Source organism: Myxocyprinus asiaticus, chromosome 24, assembly GCF_019703515.2.
Source record: "Myxocyprinus asiaticus isolate MX2 ecotype Aquarium Trade chromosome 24, UBuf_Myxa_2, whole genome shotgun sequence".
NCBI lineage: Eukaryota > Metazoa > Chordata > Actinopteri > Cypriniformes > Catostomidae > Myxocyprinus > Myxocyprinus asiaticus.
In genome coordinates this window covers 8935495-8955153 of record NC_059367.1, presented here as the reverse complement: position 1 = coordinate 8955153, position 19659 = coordinate 8935495, and the positions used below count along the sequence as shown (strand labels likewise).

General features: G+C 43.0%; 1 protein-coding gene across 3 annotated transcripts in view; it reads left to right on the top strand.

Annotated features, from left to right (window-relative positions):
• LOC127415211 (formin-binding protein 1-like) overlaps window positions 1-19659 on the top strand; it is a 48682-nt gene that overhangs the window by 19263 nt on the left and 9760 nt on the right. For 2 of the 3 annotated variants that reach the window (XM_051653855.1, XM_051653854.1), the window contains exons 8-15: window positions 6546-6674; window positions 8489-8635; window positions 12816-12995; window positions 14793-14975; window positions 16162-16176; window positions 16492-16601; window positions 18070-18202; window positions 18796-18923. In XM_051653855.1, the coding sequence (XP_051509815.1) occupies window positions 6546-6674; window positions 8489-8635; window positions 12816-12995; window positions 14793-14975; window positions 16162-16176; window positions 16492-16601; window positions 18070-18202; window positions 18796-18923 (1025 nt within the window). The remainder of the gene's footprint in view (window positions 1-6545; window positions 6675-8488; window positions 8636-12815; window positions 12996-14792; window positions 14976-16161; window positions 16177-16491; window positions 16602-18069; window positions 18203-18795; window positions 18924-19659) is intronic. The other variant, XM_051653856.1, reaches the window with a different exon arrangement.

Genomic DNA, 19659 nt, shown 5'->3' with positions numbered 1-19659 from the left:
CATTCACTTGCATAGTAAGGACCAACTGAGGTTAGATATTCTTCTAAAAATCTTCATTTGTGTCATGAAACCCACAAATCTACTGAATATATTACCGATAAACAGTGCGTTTTAGTTTTGATATTTTTCAGCAACACATCATCTGATTGTATTTCTGTGTTCCCTATCTGTCACTCACTCGACGTTGGTGTCGATGTAGTGACACTAGGGGTCACTCTTGGGAGCCCGAGACACCTCTGGTCTTTGATAAAAGGCCAATGAAATTTGGCGAGTGGTATTTGCATGCCACTCCCCCGGACATACGGGTATAAAAGGAGCTGGTATGCAGCCACTCATTCAGATTTTCTCTTCGGAGCCGAACGGTCATCCTCACTGAGCTGAATACTACTGTTAATTCACCTCTGCTGGATCTGACGGCGCATTATTCCTGGTGTGTTATTCCTGGTTGCGCTCGTTATCTCTCGCCTTCTGACGGTCACGATCACTGTCTTTCGTGTCTGGGCACTGCTCACGCGGAGACAGCATTCGTGGGTGGTCGTGTTCTCATTGCGAGAATATGTCCATGGCAACGTTGCGGTCGTGGCTCGCCTTCGTAACAAAGCGAGCCACCCCAGAGGCTCCCGGCTCGGTCCTTTTACCCACGGGTATGAGGTCAGCGCGGCTAGCACTGGGGGCGATTTGGGGACCCCAATGGGACCGCCTCTGCCGGGTATCCCCCCGCGGACCTCCCATTCCCCAGCACGCTCGTCTGCCCCGATCGAGCTTCCGGGTGAGTCCGCCGGCTTGTCTCACGGCGAGTTCGACCTCTTATTCGGAGCCTGCGAAAGTGATGAGCTCTCGAGCGCAGCATCGGAGAGCGGGCTCATCCAGTCGGAAGCCTCAGCTGGGCTCCTCCCTTCGGGGTCGATTGCCCAGTCACAGGCTGACGCGGAGATGACGACATGCTTTCCCGGGCAGCCGCGAGCGTCGGCTAGAGTGGAACTCACTGCTCTTCCCTGAACCCTCGCAGCTCGGTGATTGGTTCCTGGGCTTGCGGTGCCGCTCAAAGCCACGCCCTGCCCCCGTTCCTTTCTTCCCGGAAGTGCATGAAGAGCTGACAAGTTCGCGGGAGACACTTTTTACTGCCCGGTCCCGATCTTTTCAGCTTCCCCGCCCTCACTACCCTCGATGGTGGGGCGGCCAAGGGCTATTCGGCAATCCCCCGGTGGAGAAAGGCGCTCGCGGTGCATCTATGCCCGCAGAGCGCCGCCACCTGGCACGGATGCCCAAAGCCCCCGTCCAAGGCCTGTAGGTTTACTTCGTCTCTGACGGCCAAGGCCTACGGTGCCGCTGGACAAGCTGCCTCCGCCCTGCATGCCATGGCTCTCCTGCAAGTCCGCCAAGGCGTTAAAGGAACTGCATGAGGGTAGTTCCGCCCCGGGATTGATGCAGGAACTGCGTTCGGTGACCGACCTCGCTCCTCTCGGGCGGACGATGGCCACATTAGTGGTCCAGGAGCGCCACCTTTGGCGCAACCTGGTCGAGATGGGTGAGGCCGACAGGACACGATTCCTTGCTGCCCCCATTTCCCAGGCGGGTCTATTCGGCGACACTGTCGAGGACTTTGCCCAGCAGTTTTTGATGGTAGAGCAGTAGATGGATGCTAGCCGGCATATCCTGCCCCGGTGCAGCTCAAGATCCTGCACCCCATCTACTCATCGCCAAGGGCGTCCCCCTGCAGTGACTGCACTGGCTCCGCCGCAGCCCGCCCCTTCGGCCCGGCCCCGGCGTGGAGCCCACCGCAGGAAGCAGACACCACCCATCTCGCGGTCGCCCAGAACCCGTGAAAGACCCAGGGACAACAAAACCCGCTGCTCTGGAGCTGGTAGCAGATCTCCATCTTTTTGTTACCTTTTGCATTTAATTGCGCTGCATGCCCAAGTGGCTGCAGTACTCAAGAGCTTAGCAAGAGTGGTTTCCTTGTTCCCTGGGTCACATATCCGGTGTGTATGGCTGTCATCACGACCACCGTACACCACTCTATTTGGCAGGTTTGGCGCTCCAGCGGCGGTCTCCCGCCCCTGAGCGCCCAGCTGTGGCACAAATCCACCCCCGATGTGACAGTCTCCACGGGTCATGAGGACAGGCCTCTTCCTCCCCCGTCCCAGGCTGTTCCAGGGGTGGTCACAAGGAGCCAGGTAAGTGCTTCGATGTCCTTAGGCTCAGCACGGCCAAGACGTGGTGTGGCACCTCGAGCTCTGCCCTGCCGCGAGGCCTCACCTGCCGGTACGTCCGATGACGTTGTCCCTTTGGTCCCCCTTGCACAGAACTTGGACGCATGGCTTGCGCTTTCCAATCCGTCGCGAGGGCTGGTCCGGACCGTCTGACTCGGCTGCGCGATTCACTTCGCCGGGCATCCGCCCAGGTTCAGCGATGTCCACTTCACCTTGGTGAAAGACAAAAACGATGCTACCTTGCGTGGAGATCGCTACCCTCCTACGGAAGGGCGTGATAGAACCTGTCCCTCCAGCCGAGAACCTGTCCCTTTCAGCCACTACTTCATCGTACTGAAAAAAGATGGTGGGTTGAGGCCAATCTTGGACCTATGAGTTCTGAACTAGGCTTTACACAGACTCCTGTTCAAGATGCTGACACAAAAACGCATTCTGGCGAGCATCCGGCATCAAGATTGGTTCGCGGCGGTAGACCTGAAGGATGTGTACTTCCACGCCTCGATCCTTCCTCGACACAGACCCTTCCTGCGGTTCGCGTTCGAGGGTCAGACGTATCAGTACAAAGTCCTCCCTTTCGGCCTGTCCCTGTCTCCTCGTGTCTTTACGAAGGTCACAGAGGCTGCCCTTGCCCCGTTAAGGGAGGTGGGCATTTGCGTTCTCAACTATCTCGACGACTGGCTAATCCTAGCTCACTCTCGAGACGTGTTGTGCGCACACAGGAACCTGGTGCTCTCACACCTCAGCCGACTAGGGCTTCGGGTCAACTGGGAAAAGAGCAAGCTCCTCCCGGTTCAGAGCATCTCTTTTCTCGGTTTGGAGTTGGACACAGTCTCCTTGATGGCGCGCCTTATGAACGAGCGTGCCCAGTCGGTGCTGGCCTGTTTGAAGGCATTCAAACAGGGAACAGCGGTTCCACTGAAACTTTTTCAGAGGCTCCTGGGGCATATGGCATCCTCGGCGGTGGCCACGCAGCTCGGGTTGATGCATATGAGGCCGCTTCAGCAATGGCTCCATACTCGAGTCCCGAGACGGCCATGGCACCACGGGACACACCGCGTGGCCATTACGTCGGTCTGTCACCGTCTTTTCAGCCCTTGGACCTCTCGTTCCTACGAGTAGGTGTTCCTCTAGAACTGGTCCCCAGGCGCGTCGTGGTCACGACAGACGCCTCCAAAACATGCTGGGGTGCTGTTTGCAACGGGCACGCAGCCGCCGGCCTCTGGACGGGTCCGCGACTGCATTGGCACATCAACTGCCTCGAGTTGTTGGCAATTCTGCTCGCCCTGCGGAGGTTTTGGCCGTTGATCCAGGGCAAGCACGTGTTAGTTCAGACAGACAACATGACAACGGTAGCATATGTCAACCGCCAAGGTGGTTTGCGCTCTTGTTGTATGTCACAACTCGCCCGCCGTCTCCTCCTCTGGAGTCAGCAGCACTTCAAGTCGCTGCAAGCCACTCACATCCCGGGCAACCTCAACACTACAGCGGACGCGCTGTCACAACAGATTACCCTCTGGGGAGAGTGGAGACTCCACCTTCAGGTGGTCCAGCTGATTTGGAGTCGATTCGACAGGCACAGGTGCACCTGTTCGCCTCCCAAGAATCCTCCCCACTGCCAGCTCTGGCACACCCTCACCGAGGCCCCCCTCGGCATAGATGCGCTGGCACACAGCTGGCCCCCTGGCATTCACAAATATGCATTTCCCCCAGTGAGCCTGCTTGCACAGACCCTGTGCAAGGTCAGGGAGGACAAGGAGCAGGTCGTCCTGGTAGCACCCTACTGGCCCGCCCAGACATGGTGTTCGGACCTCACGCTCCTCGTGACAGCTCCCCCTGGCGAATTCCCCTAAGGAAGGACCTTCTTTCTCAGGGAAGGTGCACCATCAGGCACCCGCACCCAGACCTATGGAATCTCCATGTCTGGCCCCTGGACGGGACGCGGAAGACCTAAGCTTTCTCCCACCTGCGGTGGTAGACACGATCACTCAGGCTAGAGCCCCCTCTATGAGGCACCTGTATGCCTTTAAGTGGTGTCTGTTCGCTAAGTGGTGTTCTTCCCGTCAGGAAGACCCCCAGAGATGCGCAGTCGGATCAGTGCTTTCCTTCCTGCAAGAGATGTTGGAAGGGAGGCTGTCCCCTTCCACCTTGAAGGTGTACGTTGCTGCCATAGCAGCACACCACGACGCAGTCGACGGTAAGTCCTTAGGGAAGCACGACCTGATCATCAGGTTCCTAAGAGGCGCCAGGAGGCTGAATCCCTCCAGACCGCGCCTCGTTCCCTCATCGGACCTCTGTAGTTCTTCAGGGTTTACAGAGAGCCCCCTTTGAGCCTTTGCAGTCAGCCGAGCTTAAGGCACTCTCCTTGAAGACTGCCCTCCTGACTGCGCTCACTTCCATCAAGAGGGTAGGTGACCTGCAAGCATTCTCTGTCAGCGAAACGTGCCTGGAGTTCGGTCCAGGTTACACTCACGTGATCCTGAGACCCTGACCGGGCTATGTGCCCAAGGTTCCCACCACCCCTTTAGGGACTAGGTGGTGAACCTGCAAGCGCTGCCCCAGGAGGAGGCAGACCCAGCCCTGTCGTCGCTGTGTCCGGTGCGTGCTTTATGCATCTATTTGGATCGCACACAGAGCTTTAGAATCTCTGAGCAGCTCTTTGTCTGCTTTGGTGCACAGAGGAAAGGAAGCGCTGTCTCCAAGCAGAGGATCGCCCACTGGCTCATTGACGCCATAACTATGGCATATGTCGCCTAGGACATGCCGCCCCAGGTAGGGCTACCAGCCCATTCTACCAGGGGTGTAACGGCTCCCTGGGCCCTGGCCAGAGGTGCCTCTCTAACAGACATTTGCAGAGCAGCAGGCTGGGCAACACCTGTGCAAGGTTCTACAACCTCCGGGTGGAACCGGTTTCGTCCCAGGTAGTGGCACGCAACACAAGCGGATAAGCCCGGGATAGCTGGCCGGGTGTATCGCTTGCACATAGCGCCTTCCACCTCCCTTGGAGCTGAAGACATGTGCCATTAATTCCCAGTAGTGTTCACAAACTTTGTTCCCTGGTTGACTTCCTCTGAGCCCTGTGGCAGTCGTGTTTTCGGAGAGACTCGCTGCCAGCCCAGTACACGTGCTAACTAAGAGCCCTGTTCTGGGTAGGTGCTCCACATGTGGCGGTTCCCTGTAAGGCTAACCCCATGCGATCTATATCTTCCGCTAGTTCGTTTCCCTGCTGGCAAACTGCGTCTTCCTTGGGCAGAGCCCTCTGCCCCAGTCTCCATGTTTGTAGTAACTCCTCCCCCATTGGGCAGGATCTACCTTGAAGGCTCTCCACATGGTTGGAAAGACCATGTGACGTATTTTTCCACTTAAATATCCCCCCTTCTCTTTGGGCGAGGTGTGGTCTCCGCGGTGTCTTCCCCTTGGGAGGGACACCCCCCGACTAGACCTGGCGGCCCAGTAAGATAATCCCCCTTCTTTTTTAGGGAGAAGGGGAAAAGAGGCCACGACTGGGTTAAGCCTGTCTCTATCTTTGGGTAGTCGACTTATCCCCAAAAAGGGCCGTTTGACACTCATAACTGTGTCGGGGGAGGTTACGTGTCGACCTGGTGTGCTGGCTATGAGGCACACAGCAAGTCTGCCCACCACACACCGCCAGTTCACGTAACACAGTTCAGCCTTGTGGCGTTTTGAATAGGGACCCCTAGTGTCACTACATCGACACCAACGTCGAGTGAGTGACAGATAGGGAACGTCATGTTACTGGTGTAACCTCCGTTCCCTGATGGAGGGAACGAGACGTTGTGTCCCTCCTGCCACAACGCTGAAATGGCCGGACCTTATATCGGCTCCTCTGCATAAAACCTGAATGAGTGGTTGCATACCAGCTCCTTTTATACCCGTATGTCCGGGGGAGTGGCATGCAAATACCACTCGCCAGTTTTCATTGGCCTTTTATCAAAGACCAGAGGTGTCTCGGGCTCCCAAGAGTGACCCCTAGTGTCACTACATCGACACCAACGTCTCGTTCCCTCCATCAGGGAACGGAGGTTACACCAGTAACCATGACGTTTTCTGTGACGTTTGCGTTGTTTGTTCACTCTCACACAGATCCTTTTATTAAGTGTTTAGATCACTGACTGTGTTGATCTGAAGTTGACAAAACAGTACATATTTATTTATATTTTTCTGTTACGGGCTAATTGACTCTCAGTGTTTGTTTATTTGTGTCATGTCATGAAGGCAGATGTTTTATTTGTAAGGCCTTGCTGTTAACACTGTGATGCCAAAACTTCAGTCTTTTTTGCTCTCTGTGTCTCTTGTGTTCTCTTGTTTTTGTAGGCAAAACAGCAAGCCCAGATTAGACATCAAATAGCTGAAGACAGTAAAAATGAGTACCTGACCTACCTGCAGAAGTTCAACAAGGACCAACATGAGCATTACTACACTCTCATACCACATATCTTTCAGGTACGAATCTTTCTCTCAGTAATAACAACTAGCTGTTCAGTCACACTCTGCCTTAAAGGGATAGTTCAAACAAACATTTACATTCTGTCATCATTTACTCAACATCATGTTGTTCCAAACCTGTACTGACTTTCTTTCCATTTGTGTTCCATGGAAGAAAGAAAGTCATATGGGGTTGGAACAAAATGTGGGTGAGTAAAAAAAAAACAAAACAAGTACAGGTTTAGAACAACATGAGCGTGAGTAAATGTTGATTTTTTTTTTTTTTGATAAACTGATGCTATAAATCAAGCCAGTTGATAACCATTTGTTGGATAAGTAAAAACGTAAATAAAATATTCTTTGAGTAACAATAAAAGAAAATGCGGTGTTGTCCTCATAGTGTTGCAGAGCCAGACTTTAAGCTGTTGGCATAAAGCCTGGTCCACTTTACAGCTTATTCTAGTCAAGAATTAAGGGCCATTTACATTGACAGCTATTAAATCACTGGAGGTCACCGAGTTCTTGTGCTGTTGGTTGCTAGTCGACGTTCCTAATTGACTGCAGTATCCAACTGTATCAGGCGGCCAGATCGCTGGCTGCACTGCCATTGGTTTTTGCCACATCACATCACTCTTTATTTGCATAAAGTTGAAGTCTGCTCAACTATGTAGCATCAGCAGCAGTTACTATCTCTCATGTCACCGGAAATTGCTAACTCTTAATTGGAAATCAGTGACTGGTGGTCGCTTTGTTGCTGCAAATTGCTTTTAGTGTGAACGCTCCTTTAGACAGGAAGAAACTATCTCATAGACATATAAAAAGACCTATGTGTTGATTTATATTAGATTAATTTATTAGACGCTTTTATCCTGAGATAAATCGGTGCTGCTGGAAATTGCGTTAAGCTAGCAAATATGTAAACCGTAAAAATTGTTTTGTCAGATAACTTAGAAATGTGCTCCATGTGGTAACATCTATCTTAAGTGGTTTTATTTAAAGAGATAGTTCACCCAAAAATGAAAAATCTCTCATCATTTACTCACCCTCATGCCATCCTAGATGTGTGACTTTCTGTCTTCTGCTGAACACAAAGATTTTTAGGAAAATATCTCAGCTCTGTAGGTCCATACAATGCAAGTAAATGGTGGCCAGGACTTTGAAGTTCCAAAAAGCATATAAAGGCAGCATAAAAGTGATCCACACGACACCAGTGGTTAAATCCATATCTTCAGTGGAGCAGATCAATATTTAAGTCCTTTTTACTATAAATCACTTTCAATTTAACATTCTCCTTTTGTTTTTGGCGATTCATATTATTCATGCATATCACCACGTACTGGGCAGGGAGGAGAATTTATAGTAAAAAAGGACTTAAATATTGATCTGTTTCTCACGCACACCTATCATATCACTTCTGAAGACATAGATTTAACCACTGGAGTCGTATGGATTACTTTCATGCTGCCTGTATGTGCTTTTTGGACCTAGCCACCATTCACTTGCATTTTGAGAACCTACAGAGCTGAAATATTCTTCTTAAAATCTTCGTTTGTGTTCAGCAGAAGAAAGAAAGTCATACACATCTGGGATGGCCTGAGTGAGTAAATGTTGAGAAAATTTCAAGTCAGCAATTTATTTTATCTGATTAAATCAACCTAACTACATTAGGTTACACCAACAAAAGAGTAAATTCAATAGATCTTTGAGTTAAATTGCAGGTTACCACTTTTTTAGTGTATCAGATGGACCATGAATGGCATATTGAAATATATAATTCCTAATGAGTTCCTAATGAAATATTACCCGGTAAAATCATCTATATTCTATTGCAGAGGATACAGGAGATGGAAGAGAGGCGAGTGGGGAGAGTCAGGGAGAGTATGCGGGTGTACACTGAGGTCGAAAGGAAAGTGCTGCCCATCGTCAGCAAGTGTTTGGACGGCATGACCAAGGCAGCTGAATCCATCGAGGCTAAAATGGTATGTTAAGTGTTGCTGTTCCTTTTTGACAATTACATTGTCATCTGTTGATTGCCCTACTGTGGAAAATCCTATTTATTTAGAATCTTTTTTTTTAATATAAAAAACTGTTTAGCTCTACTAAATGGTGACTTTTTGGAAAATAATTGTTAAAAATAAAGATAAAGATACACATCGGAACAGAGTTTTGTTGTAATAAATGGTACTTTTATAAAGACAAACAATTAAATGATGATACCAAATTGTGTTGTATTTGATAAATGTTAAAGTTCCGTCTGTTACAGTTTGACATGTAAAATAACAACTAAAATTTATATGGCATTTTAGTCAGAGTAAAATTGACTAAAATTAAAATGACAAGGCAAAAAAATAAAATGAACACTGTTTTTGTTTAGTATTTCTGTTTATAATATAAACAAATATAGTATATGAATAATACAAATCATTAAAGGGATAAATTATCTCATCATTTACTCACCCTCATGCCATCCCAGATGTGTATGACTTTCTCTCTTCTGCTGAACACAAATTAAGATTTTTAGAAGAGTTTCTCAGCTTTGCAGGTCCATACAATGCAAGTGTATGGTGGCCAGTACTTTGAAGCTCCAAAAATCACATAAAGGCAGCATAAAAGTTATTCATATGACTTTAGGTGTAGGTGAGAAACAGATAAATATTTAAGTCCTTTTTTACTTTAAATCTCCACTTTCACTTGCACATTCTGAAAGTGAAAGTAGAGATTTATAGCAAAAAAATATTTAAATGTTGATCTTTTTCTCACCCAAAGTGATTGCATCGCTTCAGAAGATATATATTAAAACATATGAAACCACACGAGTCATGTGGATTTTTTTTATGCTGCCTTTATGTGATTTTTGAAGCTTGAAATGTCTGGCCACCATACACTTGCATTGTATGGACTTACATAGCTGAGATATTTTTCTAAAAATCTTCATTTGTGTTCAGCAGAAGAAAGAAAGTCACACATCTGGAATGGCATGAGGGTGAGTAAATGATTAGAGAATTTTCATTTTTTGGGTGAACTATCCCTTTAAGGAACCAGAATAATGAAGTTCAAACCAGAACCAATACATTCCTTGCCTAACAGCATTCTACTGTATGTGAAAGTTGCTAAAAATCATTGTCGTTTTTTAGAATGTATGATAAACTCCCTGTGCCATCTATGAAAAAACTACCAAAAAAATCTGTTGCCATTGTTGCGCCAAAATGTGACTCCCCGCTACCTGATTGGTCCCTATCTCTAAAGACCACCCCTAACCTTAACTGTTGAAGGGAGCCATTGGTCCCTATTCCTAAAGTCCACACCCACACATTTCCCTAAACATAACCATACTAGGGAGTCAGAAATCACTCTTATTTTGCAGTAGTATTTTTCTTGCTGTGCGTTGAATTAAGTTACCCAAAATATGCCAGCAGATTAATAATTAACCTGTGCAAAATGCTGACTCGATTTGTGTGATTATCGCTGGCCCACTTACAGTACAAGCAGCAAACGTAATACAGAGCATCGTCGCCTGGGTTACCATTAATAATTTACAGCTGCAGGGGAATCGCTGGCAGCTAACGGGCTGATGTGCTTCTCGTTTGTCTCATCTGCTAAATCCCATTTTCCGTGCTCACGTGGGCAATCGCTGTCCTGTCCAAATATGGCAGATGGGGAGTCTAATTTCCACCGCAGCACTAATTGACTCGTACAAACTGGATTTTACAGCAGATTGAAGTGGCTTAGTGGCAAAGACTTAAGCCTCTGTGTAGCTTTTAAACTGCGTGTGTGTATGTACTGTACTGTATGTGTGTGTGTCTTTTAAGAGACAGTGGGCTGCCTATATGCATTAAAAACCCTCTAGGAACAACTTTTGTTCATGCAGTCAGAGTTATGGATGCCGTACTGTACATATGCCAGAAATAGTCTCTTGGTTTGACCTGAACTGCAGCAGAGGGATTATTTCAAGGGGATTTGCAGCAGTGTTATTTCTATGGTAGCTATGCATTTCATAGTCTGTAGTATAGAATTGCTGCGATTATGATGTCAATCTGCAGGTTACCTTGGGTGAAACTTTGACTTATAATGTAGAGGTCTGTATTGTAGCAGCATTTTGTTGCAGCAGTCAAACAACTTGTTAAACAATACACATTTTTTCAATGTTTGTTTTGTTTTGTTTTTAAATGCCACTTATTACAGCAAAACTCTGAATTTCTGCGGACCTTTAACAAAACAATTCACTGGCCTTGCACAAAAATTAAAATAATATTGGTTTAAAAAAATACAGACCAGATTCGAACCTGTGTCTCCCATATGAGCAGCATGACTCAACATATCTGGAACATGTGCATTAACAACTTGGCCACGGGTCTGACCGTATTCAATAATATATAGAGTAGCTGATGTGTAACGTGTTCATGAGCTCAAGAAGTAGGCTAAAATGTATATGGCTGATTAAGGAAAAAATGTATATCTTACTGTAAGTGGTCACCATTTCTTGATGTGTTTTTCACTCATTTTAATCACCTAATTGGCTTCACATGGGTAGCTCAGCGAGTACTGATGCTGACTACCACCCCTGGAGTCGTGAGTTTGAATCCAGGGCATGCTGAGTGACTCCAGCCAGAACTCCTAAGCAACCAAATTGACCCAGTTGCTAGGAAGGGTAGAGTCACATGGGGTAACCTCCTTGTGGTCACAGTTATTGGTTCTCACTCTCAAGGGGTGCATGGTAAGTTGTGTATGGATTGCAGAGAGTAGCTTGAGCCTCCACATACTTTGAGTCTCTGCAGTGTCATGCACAACAAGCCACATGATTTGTCCTCCACCACCTGGATTGAGGTGAGTAACTGCGCCACCATGAGGACCTACTAAGTAGTAGGAATTGGGCATTCCAATTTGGGGAGAAAAGGGGATACAATTTTTTTTTTTTTTTTATGGTCCTGTGGCGTAAAACAACAACAACAACAACAACAAAAAAAAAATTACTTTTAAAGGTACAAATAAAATAATTGGGTGTTTTTTTCAACTTCAGGCAATTTAATGTCCCAGGGGTTGATTTTTATGAAAATTTATGGGTTTTTTCTCTTTGTTATATCACATTAAAACTGATTTTTATTATTTTTCTTTTTTTTTTTTTTTACCATGCCGTCATTGTTTATTTTTGGTACTTTTCAAATACCTTTTATATGTAGATTTGATTGTTTTTAGCCTTTTCCTGGACCCAGATTTTCAATATTAAACTATGACAATCCATTATAAAAATACAAATTATTACATGTTTAAAACATGCATGTTCAAAGAGTAAAATAAACATAAACCAACCAATATTTATTGTGTGAAAATATATATATATTTTAAAATGACTACTTTCCCACAGTTGTGGGGTCATTTCCACAACACCAAACAATTTTACCCCTAACTAAAAAATTAGTGTACTTGTTAACCAAGTGGACAGAACTGTCAGTGAAGGGCATGCTTGAGATGAAATATGCGATGTGTGAAGAAAACAAAGAAAAATCAAGGTAAACATCACTTGTAAGCAGAATATTTTTATTTGCCGTCATTTCCAGTCAAGATGTAATTTTGCCAAATTATGCAAAAAGTGTGAAAATATTATTTAATTGTGTGTATTTAGGATACATAAAATGTTAGCTATGAAATTAGCCTTACCAAGACAAAGGAGTCAGACATTTTATTTCAAAAATGTTAAAAATTTGATTTCCATTGTCATTTCCACCACAAAATTCTATTAAACACAATACAGAATTGGAAATGTGGTGAAAATGACACTGTATTGGGAATTATCATGACTTTGAAGTACATACAATGTTGAACATTGTTAGTCAACAAAAGTTTTAAAGAGATTTTATTTTCTAGAAGTCCACAGTGCTAGAAGTGCCCAAAGTTGAACTGACACCCAGTTAAAAAATACAAAACAATTATAACATGTCACACTGCAGGACATGTCAACTTCCCAAATGTTTTTCACATCCTAACTACCATATAGCATGTTGTAAAAACAAGAGTACATCACATTGAACAGCATGTGCTAAAATGTAACATCTACGTGAAATATGATGGTTTGTGTCGGTAAATTGTGTGATTTTATCCTAATCTCTCTGTTAACAGCACAAAGCTGTATTGACATTTATTTATTGTCATTTTTAATCTCAGGACAGTAAGCAAGTTGTGGAATCATATAAGTCAGGCTTTGAGCCACCGGGCGATGTGGAGTTCGAGGACTATAGTGTGTCGATGAAGAGGGCGGTGTCAGAATCAAGCTTCTTAAATGCCCGTGGGGAGAGCAGACGCCGAAGCCGGAGCAAGCTGTGGCCTTTACTCAAGAAAAATAAGGTAAAACAAATACCATCAGGGCACACAAACATTTCTGTGGATCATAAACACAATGATCAAATAAAAAAACTGATATGTACTCTGCGTATTTATATCCTATTGAGATGCAGTCATGTAGATTTTATGGCTGAGAGGCTGTACCCTTGAATATTATCACGTTATTTATGCTTAAGTAGTCTTACTGCTATTAAGGAGTATTTACAGTGGCTATTTTATGCAACTTGTTAATATAGAATTGTGTTGTTCTGACAATTATCAGGTTTCATTTTCTGGAAAGGCACACTGAATTTGATGATTAACTTTCTATTAGTGCACAGGGCCCAAATGAGTATAGGGAGAGTATTTTGCGAGAGGCCAAATTTATGATAGCTTAGAATTAGTTTCTTTTAACGGATCAGTTTCACCACGTATTATAGTTGTCTTTGCACTTAAAGATGGATATGAAAAATGTGAATAAAAAAAAAATACACACTTCACCTTTAATAAATTGCAGTAGATTGCTTCTCTCTGCATGTTCTTTGAGGGAAAATCATGACAGCAAATACATCTGTGGTTTTACATTTTTATATTTGAATTATATTTTGAAAATTGATTTTCCTATTAAGGGGAACTGTTCTTAACACCCTTAGTGAAATAGTTCACCCAAAAAATTCTCTCATCATTTACTCACCCTCATGTCTTACCAGATATGTATGACTTTCTTTATTCTGCTGAACACAAATGAAAATTTTTAGAAGAATATTTCAGCTCTGTCTGTCCATACAATGCAAGTGAATGGTGGCCAGAACTTTGAAGCTCCAAAAAGCATATAAAGGCAGCATCAAAGTAATCCATACGACTCCAGTGGCTAAATCCATATCTTCAGAAGTGATATGATATGCCAGCAGATTGTGTGGGTGAGAAACAGATTAATATTTAAGTCCTTTTTATTATAAATCTCCACTTTCACTTTCACAGTCTTTTATTTTTGGCGATTCACATTCTTTGTGCATATCGCAACCTACTGGGTAAGGAGGAGAATTTATTGAAAAAAAGGACTGAAAAGTCGATCTGTTTCTCACCCACACCTATCATATCACTTCTGAAGACATGGATTTAACCACTGGAGTATGGATTACTTTTATGCTGCCTATATATGATTTATGTGCCATTCACATGCACTGTATGAACCTACAGAACTGAGATATTCTTCTAAAGTCCTTCATTTGTGTTCAGCAGAAGAAAGAATGTCATACACACCTGGGATGGCATGAGGGTGAGTAAATGATGACAGAATTTTAATTTTTTACCCCTTTAAATAATAAAACTGAAAGGTGAAGTGTGTAATTTCTGTGCCAGTTGTGCCACCAAATGGAGATAAAAAAAGAATGACTGCTTTAAAACAGGTTTTCTGAACATTCCCCCAGTCTTCCAATGGTTAACCAAACAGATAGTACCACCCCAAACTCACGTCATTGGTTGAGTTTAGGGTTGGGTACTGTATTAGTTTAGGATTATGTATAAGTAAGCCATTTGTTGGCTAATTCCCCTGATAATTATAAATATTGTGGCTCTGTGGCACTTTCAAAATATTGCTTTGTTTGTTTAAGCATCCCTACAAGCCTGAAACAGTATCATTGTATTTTAACATCCCAAAAATTACACACCTCACTTTTATTGAAGTTTGACATTAGGTTTTTGTTTGTGGCTTGAAAAGCGCTGCAAATTGGCTTTTCTCTTGAATGTTCTTCTCTCTTCCTCTTCCTGTCTTCCTCCATTCCATTTCTCAATGTGGCTCCATCACACCCTCATCTGTAGCTTATGTCTTTGTTAGCCTCACCCCGCCAGCCCCCTCCCCCTCCCCCCACCTCCCCATCCCCAGACGGCCTACCCAACGGCCCCCAGTCCCCGCAGCAGCCCAAGGAGCCCCTGAGCCAGCGGCTCAACGACTTCATGAGCACCAAACACAAAATGCACTGCCTGCGGAGCCTCAAACGTGGGGTAAGTTTACGAGTCGCCATGTTACCTACAGTGGCCCCAAAAAGTATTTGAACACTTAAGCCACATTTTAAAATGTATGACTATTCTTGCATTAAATACAAAATTCCAAAGTTTATTTTAAAGAACGATAGCACAAGCACACTTTTCAAGTGAAACATTTCACAAAAAGGGGAACTGACTTTATACATAAACTAAACAAATCACCTTATGTCCTTATGTCTCAGAAAAAAAGTTATTTCTTAGAATTTAATTGCAGATACCACTTTGTTTGTTACTTTGTTATCTAAAGCAATGACATTCGGACATTTTTAAAGGGATAGTTCACCCAAAAATGAAAATTCATGTACTCACTCCCATGCTATCCCAGATGTGTGACCGTCTTCTGCAGAACACAAATGAAGATTTTTTGAGAAGAATATCTCAGCTCTGTAGGTCCATACAAAACAAGTGAACGGTGGCCAGAACTTTGAAGCTCCAAAAAGCACATAAAGGCAGCATAAAATTAATCCATACGACTCCAGTGGTTTAATACATGTCTTCTGAAGCGATGCAATCATTTTGGGTGAGAAACAGATCAATATTTGAATCCTTTTTTACTATAAATCTCCACTTTCACTTTCAGAATGTGAAAGTGGAGATTTATAAAAAAAAATGGACTTAAATATTGATCTGTTTCTCAAACACACTTATATCACTTCTAAACACATAGATTTAACCACTGGAGTCATATGGATTACTTGTATGCTTCCTTTATATGCTTTTTGGAGCTTGAAAGGTCTGGCCACTGTTCATTTGCACTGGATGGACTGGATATTCTTCTAAAAATCTTAATTTGTTTTCTGCAGAAGAAAGAAAGTCATACACATCTGGGATGGTATGAGGGTGAAGAAATGATGAGAGAATTTTCACTTTTGGGTGAACTATCCCTTAAAGTGTGACTCAAGTGTCTGTGGGTCAATCTGATTGGACCAAAGCCTATAGCACCAATCAGCTCAGTTTGATTAGAAAGTAATGTGTGGAATGGAAAAGTGAAACAGGTTGCTTTAAATTATCTTGTCTCTTTTTCATGCTTTTTGTCAACTTCATTCCATACATGTTTGTCTTAACAGCAACATTAAAATGTATGTTTTCTCAGTGTGTATTAACTGCTCTCCCTAATGCATTTCTCTTGTCTTAACATTCACAGCTTTCTCTAAAGCTGGTAAGTCTGACTTGATATTAAAATGTGTTTCAAAAATCCTCAAAACCTTGTCTTGAAATAACAGTTTTTAGTCATGTTTTCAAAGAGAAAAAATAATGTTACATTGATCGACATTGTAGCTTGTTCTGTCAAAGAATCACCCACTTTTGACCGAAATGTAAAACAAATAACCGCAAGTACTGCACCTATTCACTTGAATATGGAAAGACTAGAATCTTCAAAACTTTTAGCTAAGATAGCATGTCAAATGTTTTGTTAATGTTTCTTAACACATTATTTGAGATTGTTTGGTTCATTGACTTTCTATCTCTGCAGGGAACGGGTCAAGAGGACTACAGTCATCTTCCCCCAGAACAGCGGAGGAAGAAACTACAGGCCAAACTCAATGACATCAACAAGGACATCCAGAAAGAGATGGATCAGAGGTATTTAACACAATAGCTGCCATGCTTGTAATAGCATAAACATTTCTGCGAAATACCACATCATCCTAACTGTACATAATATATTTCAGATGTACACTGGGTTGTGTCCTGTTGTGATGTTCTGTGTACTGTCTAATACAAGAATGTCACACCTTGTCCTAATGTTATGTCACCTAATTAATATTCATGAGCCAAGACACTTTTCAGAACGTTCATGTGCCCCTGTCTCTTTCTAAGCAGCTGCAACCGCAACAAGACGTTTTGACATTTGGTTTATATTTCTGTGAAATATCATTAGTCCAAAATCCTGCTCCATTTGATTTTGTATTAAATATTAATTATGTTGTGATTGGCTGTTATTTTGTTGCTTTTCACTGTATCTCGCTTTCATTGAGGACTGAAAAAATACTTGAAATTTGTAGCAATGAGGCCCCGGCATACTCACAGCAAAGTGCTTCTTCGTTCGAAACAGCTACAGCATACTGTTTGCGAACATTCAGACACTGGCCTCACCGCTGTGGGAGGCGTTTAGAGGTACTTTTAAATATGAGGACGTATACGACTACATGTGAAACCTTAACTAATGTGACATTAAAATGCCTCATTCTATGAGTAGAATTCACACGAGATCAGTAAAAAAAGCTGTTTTAACCACTCGATGATGATTTAAAGTAATATATATGCAGTAGATAATGTGTCATTTGTCTTGTTTACATTCTACATACATAGCGCTAATGCGCTAACACGCTAAACACGGTCATAATATGCGTAATTATCGTAATTTATGATGACACTGATACTACTGCATAGATGTGTGCATAAAATAGTGTTAATGGGTAGAATACAGACAAAAGAATGGTTATAAGAGGCATATCTCTCTTTGGCCAAATGTGTGAATGGCTTTTGCTGCAGATGGCACATGAGTGAATGGACACTTAAGAGTATTTGAGTAGATTTGAGTAGAAACCACAATTCTACAGATGTAGGTAAATTTGCACCAGCTCTCTTATAACTCTAAAAGTTGGTGTGTTCATGTTGACTGATCTTATCTGGCTGAGCAATGTAACTGAAAAATGTGTCGGCCTCAAAGCAGGTGAAGCTCCAGGTCACACCTACCGATCACGTGGACCAATGGCAGTAAGAAGGTGTTTAGTAGTCAGTACAAAGTTTTCCTAAAAGTTCGCCCTGGCTAGCTGTTACGAACCACCTAAACAAACTCAAAAACACCTTTGTTTTGACCAGATGTCACACCTGTTCGTTCTTCGATTTCGTATGAAGTGTGCCGGGGCCTTTACGCCTAGTTAGGACATGGTGAAACTATTGCAAGATTTATATACAAAAGAGTATTTGTAGGACTTTATAACTGTAGATGTATATGTAACAAACATAAAATGTAAAAAAATTGAATCTTGTTAGAAAAATACTTGCTAAAATACTTGAGTACTTGTCATCTTCTAATTGTTTGCAGGGACGCTCTGACTAAAATGAAAGATGTTTACATCAAGAATCCTCATTTGGGAGATCCAGACAGTATAGATCCACGGTTAGAAGAGATCACTCAAAGTTTGGAAAAACTGCAGTTTGAGGCGCAGAAATTTGAGGTGAGGCCCTCATAAATTCAATCCTCAAATGCCATCAAATGTCCATTTTAGATATGGATTTTGTAACGAAAGTAGAAATCTTCTATTCATTCAATGAGATGTTTAACCATCATGACTAAATAGGATCTGTGACAGTGTTTGACAATATTCAGTACTTTGCAATCATGGTCTCAGTTATGTGATAAAGGAGAAATAAGTACAGTATCTGATACGAGTGTGCAGAGTAAATGACATTGTCTTCTTTTAATCATTCCTAAGTCTCGTCTAAAATCGTCTAAAAGTAAGGAGATTGTGCCTTCTCTGTCCTGGCTCTTCGCCTTTGGAATAGTTTGCCTCTCCATATCAGATCCTGTACCACAGTTGATGTTTTTAAATCTCATTTGAAAACTCATGTCTTCTCTCTTGCTTTTGACTGTGTATAGTGTTTAACTATATTTATTTGTGTTACTATTGTATTTATGTACTCTGAATGTGCATGATTTGTTTCTGTTTCTGTTATGTCAAGCACTTTGGTCAACATGTGTTGTTTTTAAATATGCTATAGAAATAAATGTGATTTGATTGATTGATTGATTCATTGATTTTTTTCTCAGGGCTGGCTGACGGACGTGGAGAGAAAGTTACTTGAAAAAGGCTCAGAGTCTCAGAGGAGACAGAGCAGTCATTTTGACTCGCAGGGCAACACACCTCTTACAAACAACTACGGTCAAAACCGAGAGAGGTACTTCAGTGCCAAGACAGTAGGGCTACTGCACTGACTCATGAGATCATTTGAAATATTATGGACACTCTGGCATTTCTTTAAAGGAGAATTCAAATTTTCCTTGATCTTTTGAAATAAAAGGGCTCAACCTACTATAAAAAAATGCTGAAACTTTCAGAACTCAAAATTTTCTCCCCAGTCCAAAAAGACCATTTATTAAATATATGCTGCTAAAATTAAGAATGTGTTTGGTGCAAAAAAAAAAAAAACCTTGATTAACATAAGTTAGTCTTAGAAAAAAAACAATGACAAAAAAAATAAAAATACAATCCCATGGCTGAATTAGGAATTCAAACAATGAAAAAACAATTGATACGATCCCATAGTTAAATTAGGAATTCACATTCTCACTTGAGACGGTCACTGGCCATGTTTACATGCACTTAAGAAAACGGATTATTCCAGGGTTTTTGCAGAATGCGGCATTTTCTTATGACGCTTAATGGATTAAGAGAAAGCATTTTAACATACCTAGGTTTTTCCTCGATGGGATCGCATTCTGATGGGTGTTTGAAGAGTGCGCATGTGCATGAACAGACCGAATAACAAATGTCAAAGGAGGGAGCCCAACAACAAGTCAACACAGTGGAAAGAATTTAACATTCCTAGGTGTAGTGTGGAAAGAGCACATACATTATAAATTATACCCATTTACTGTATATACGCCAATGTGAAATATCGACGGTCCCTCATG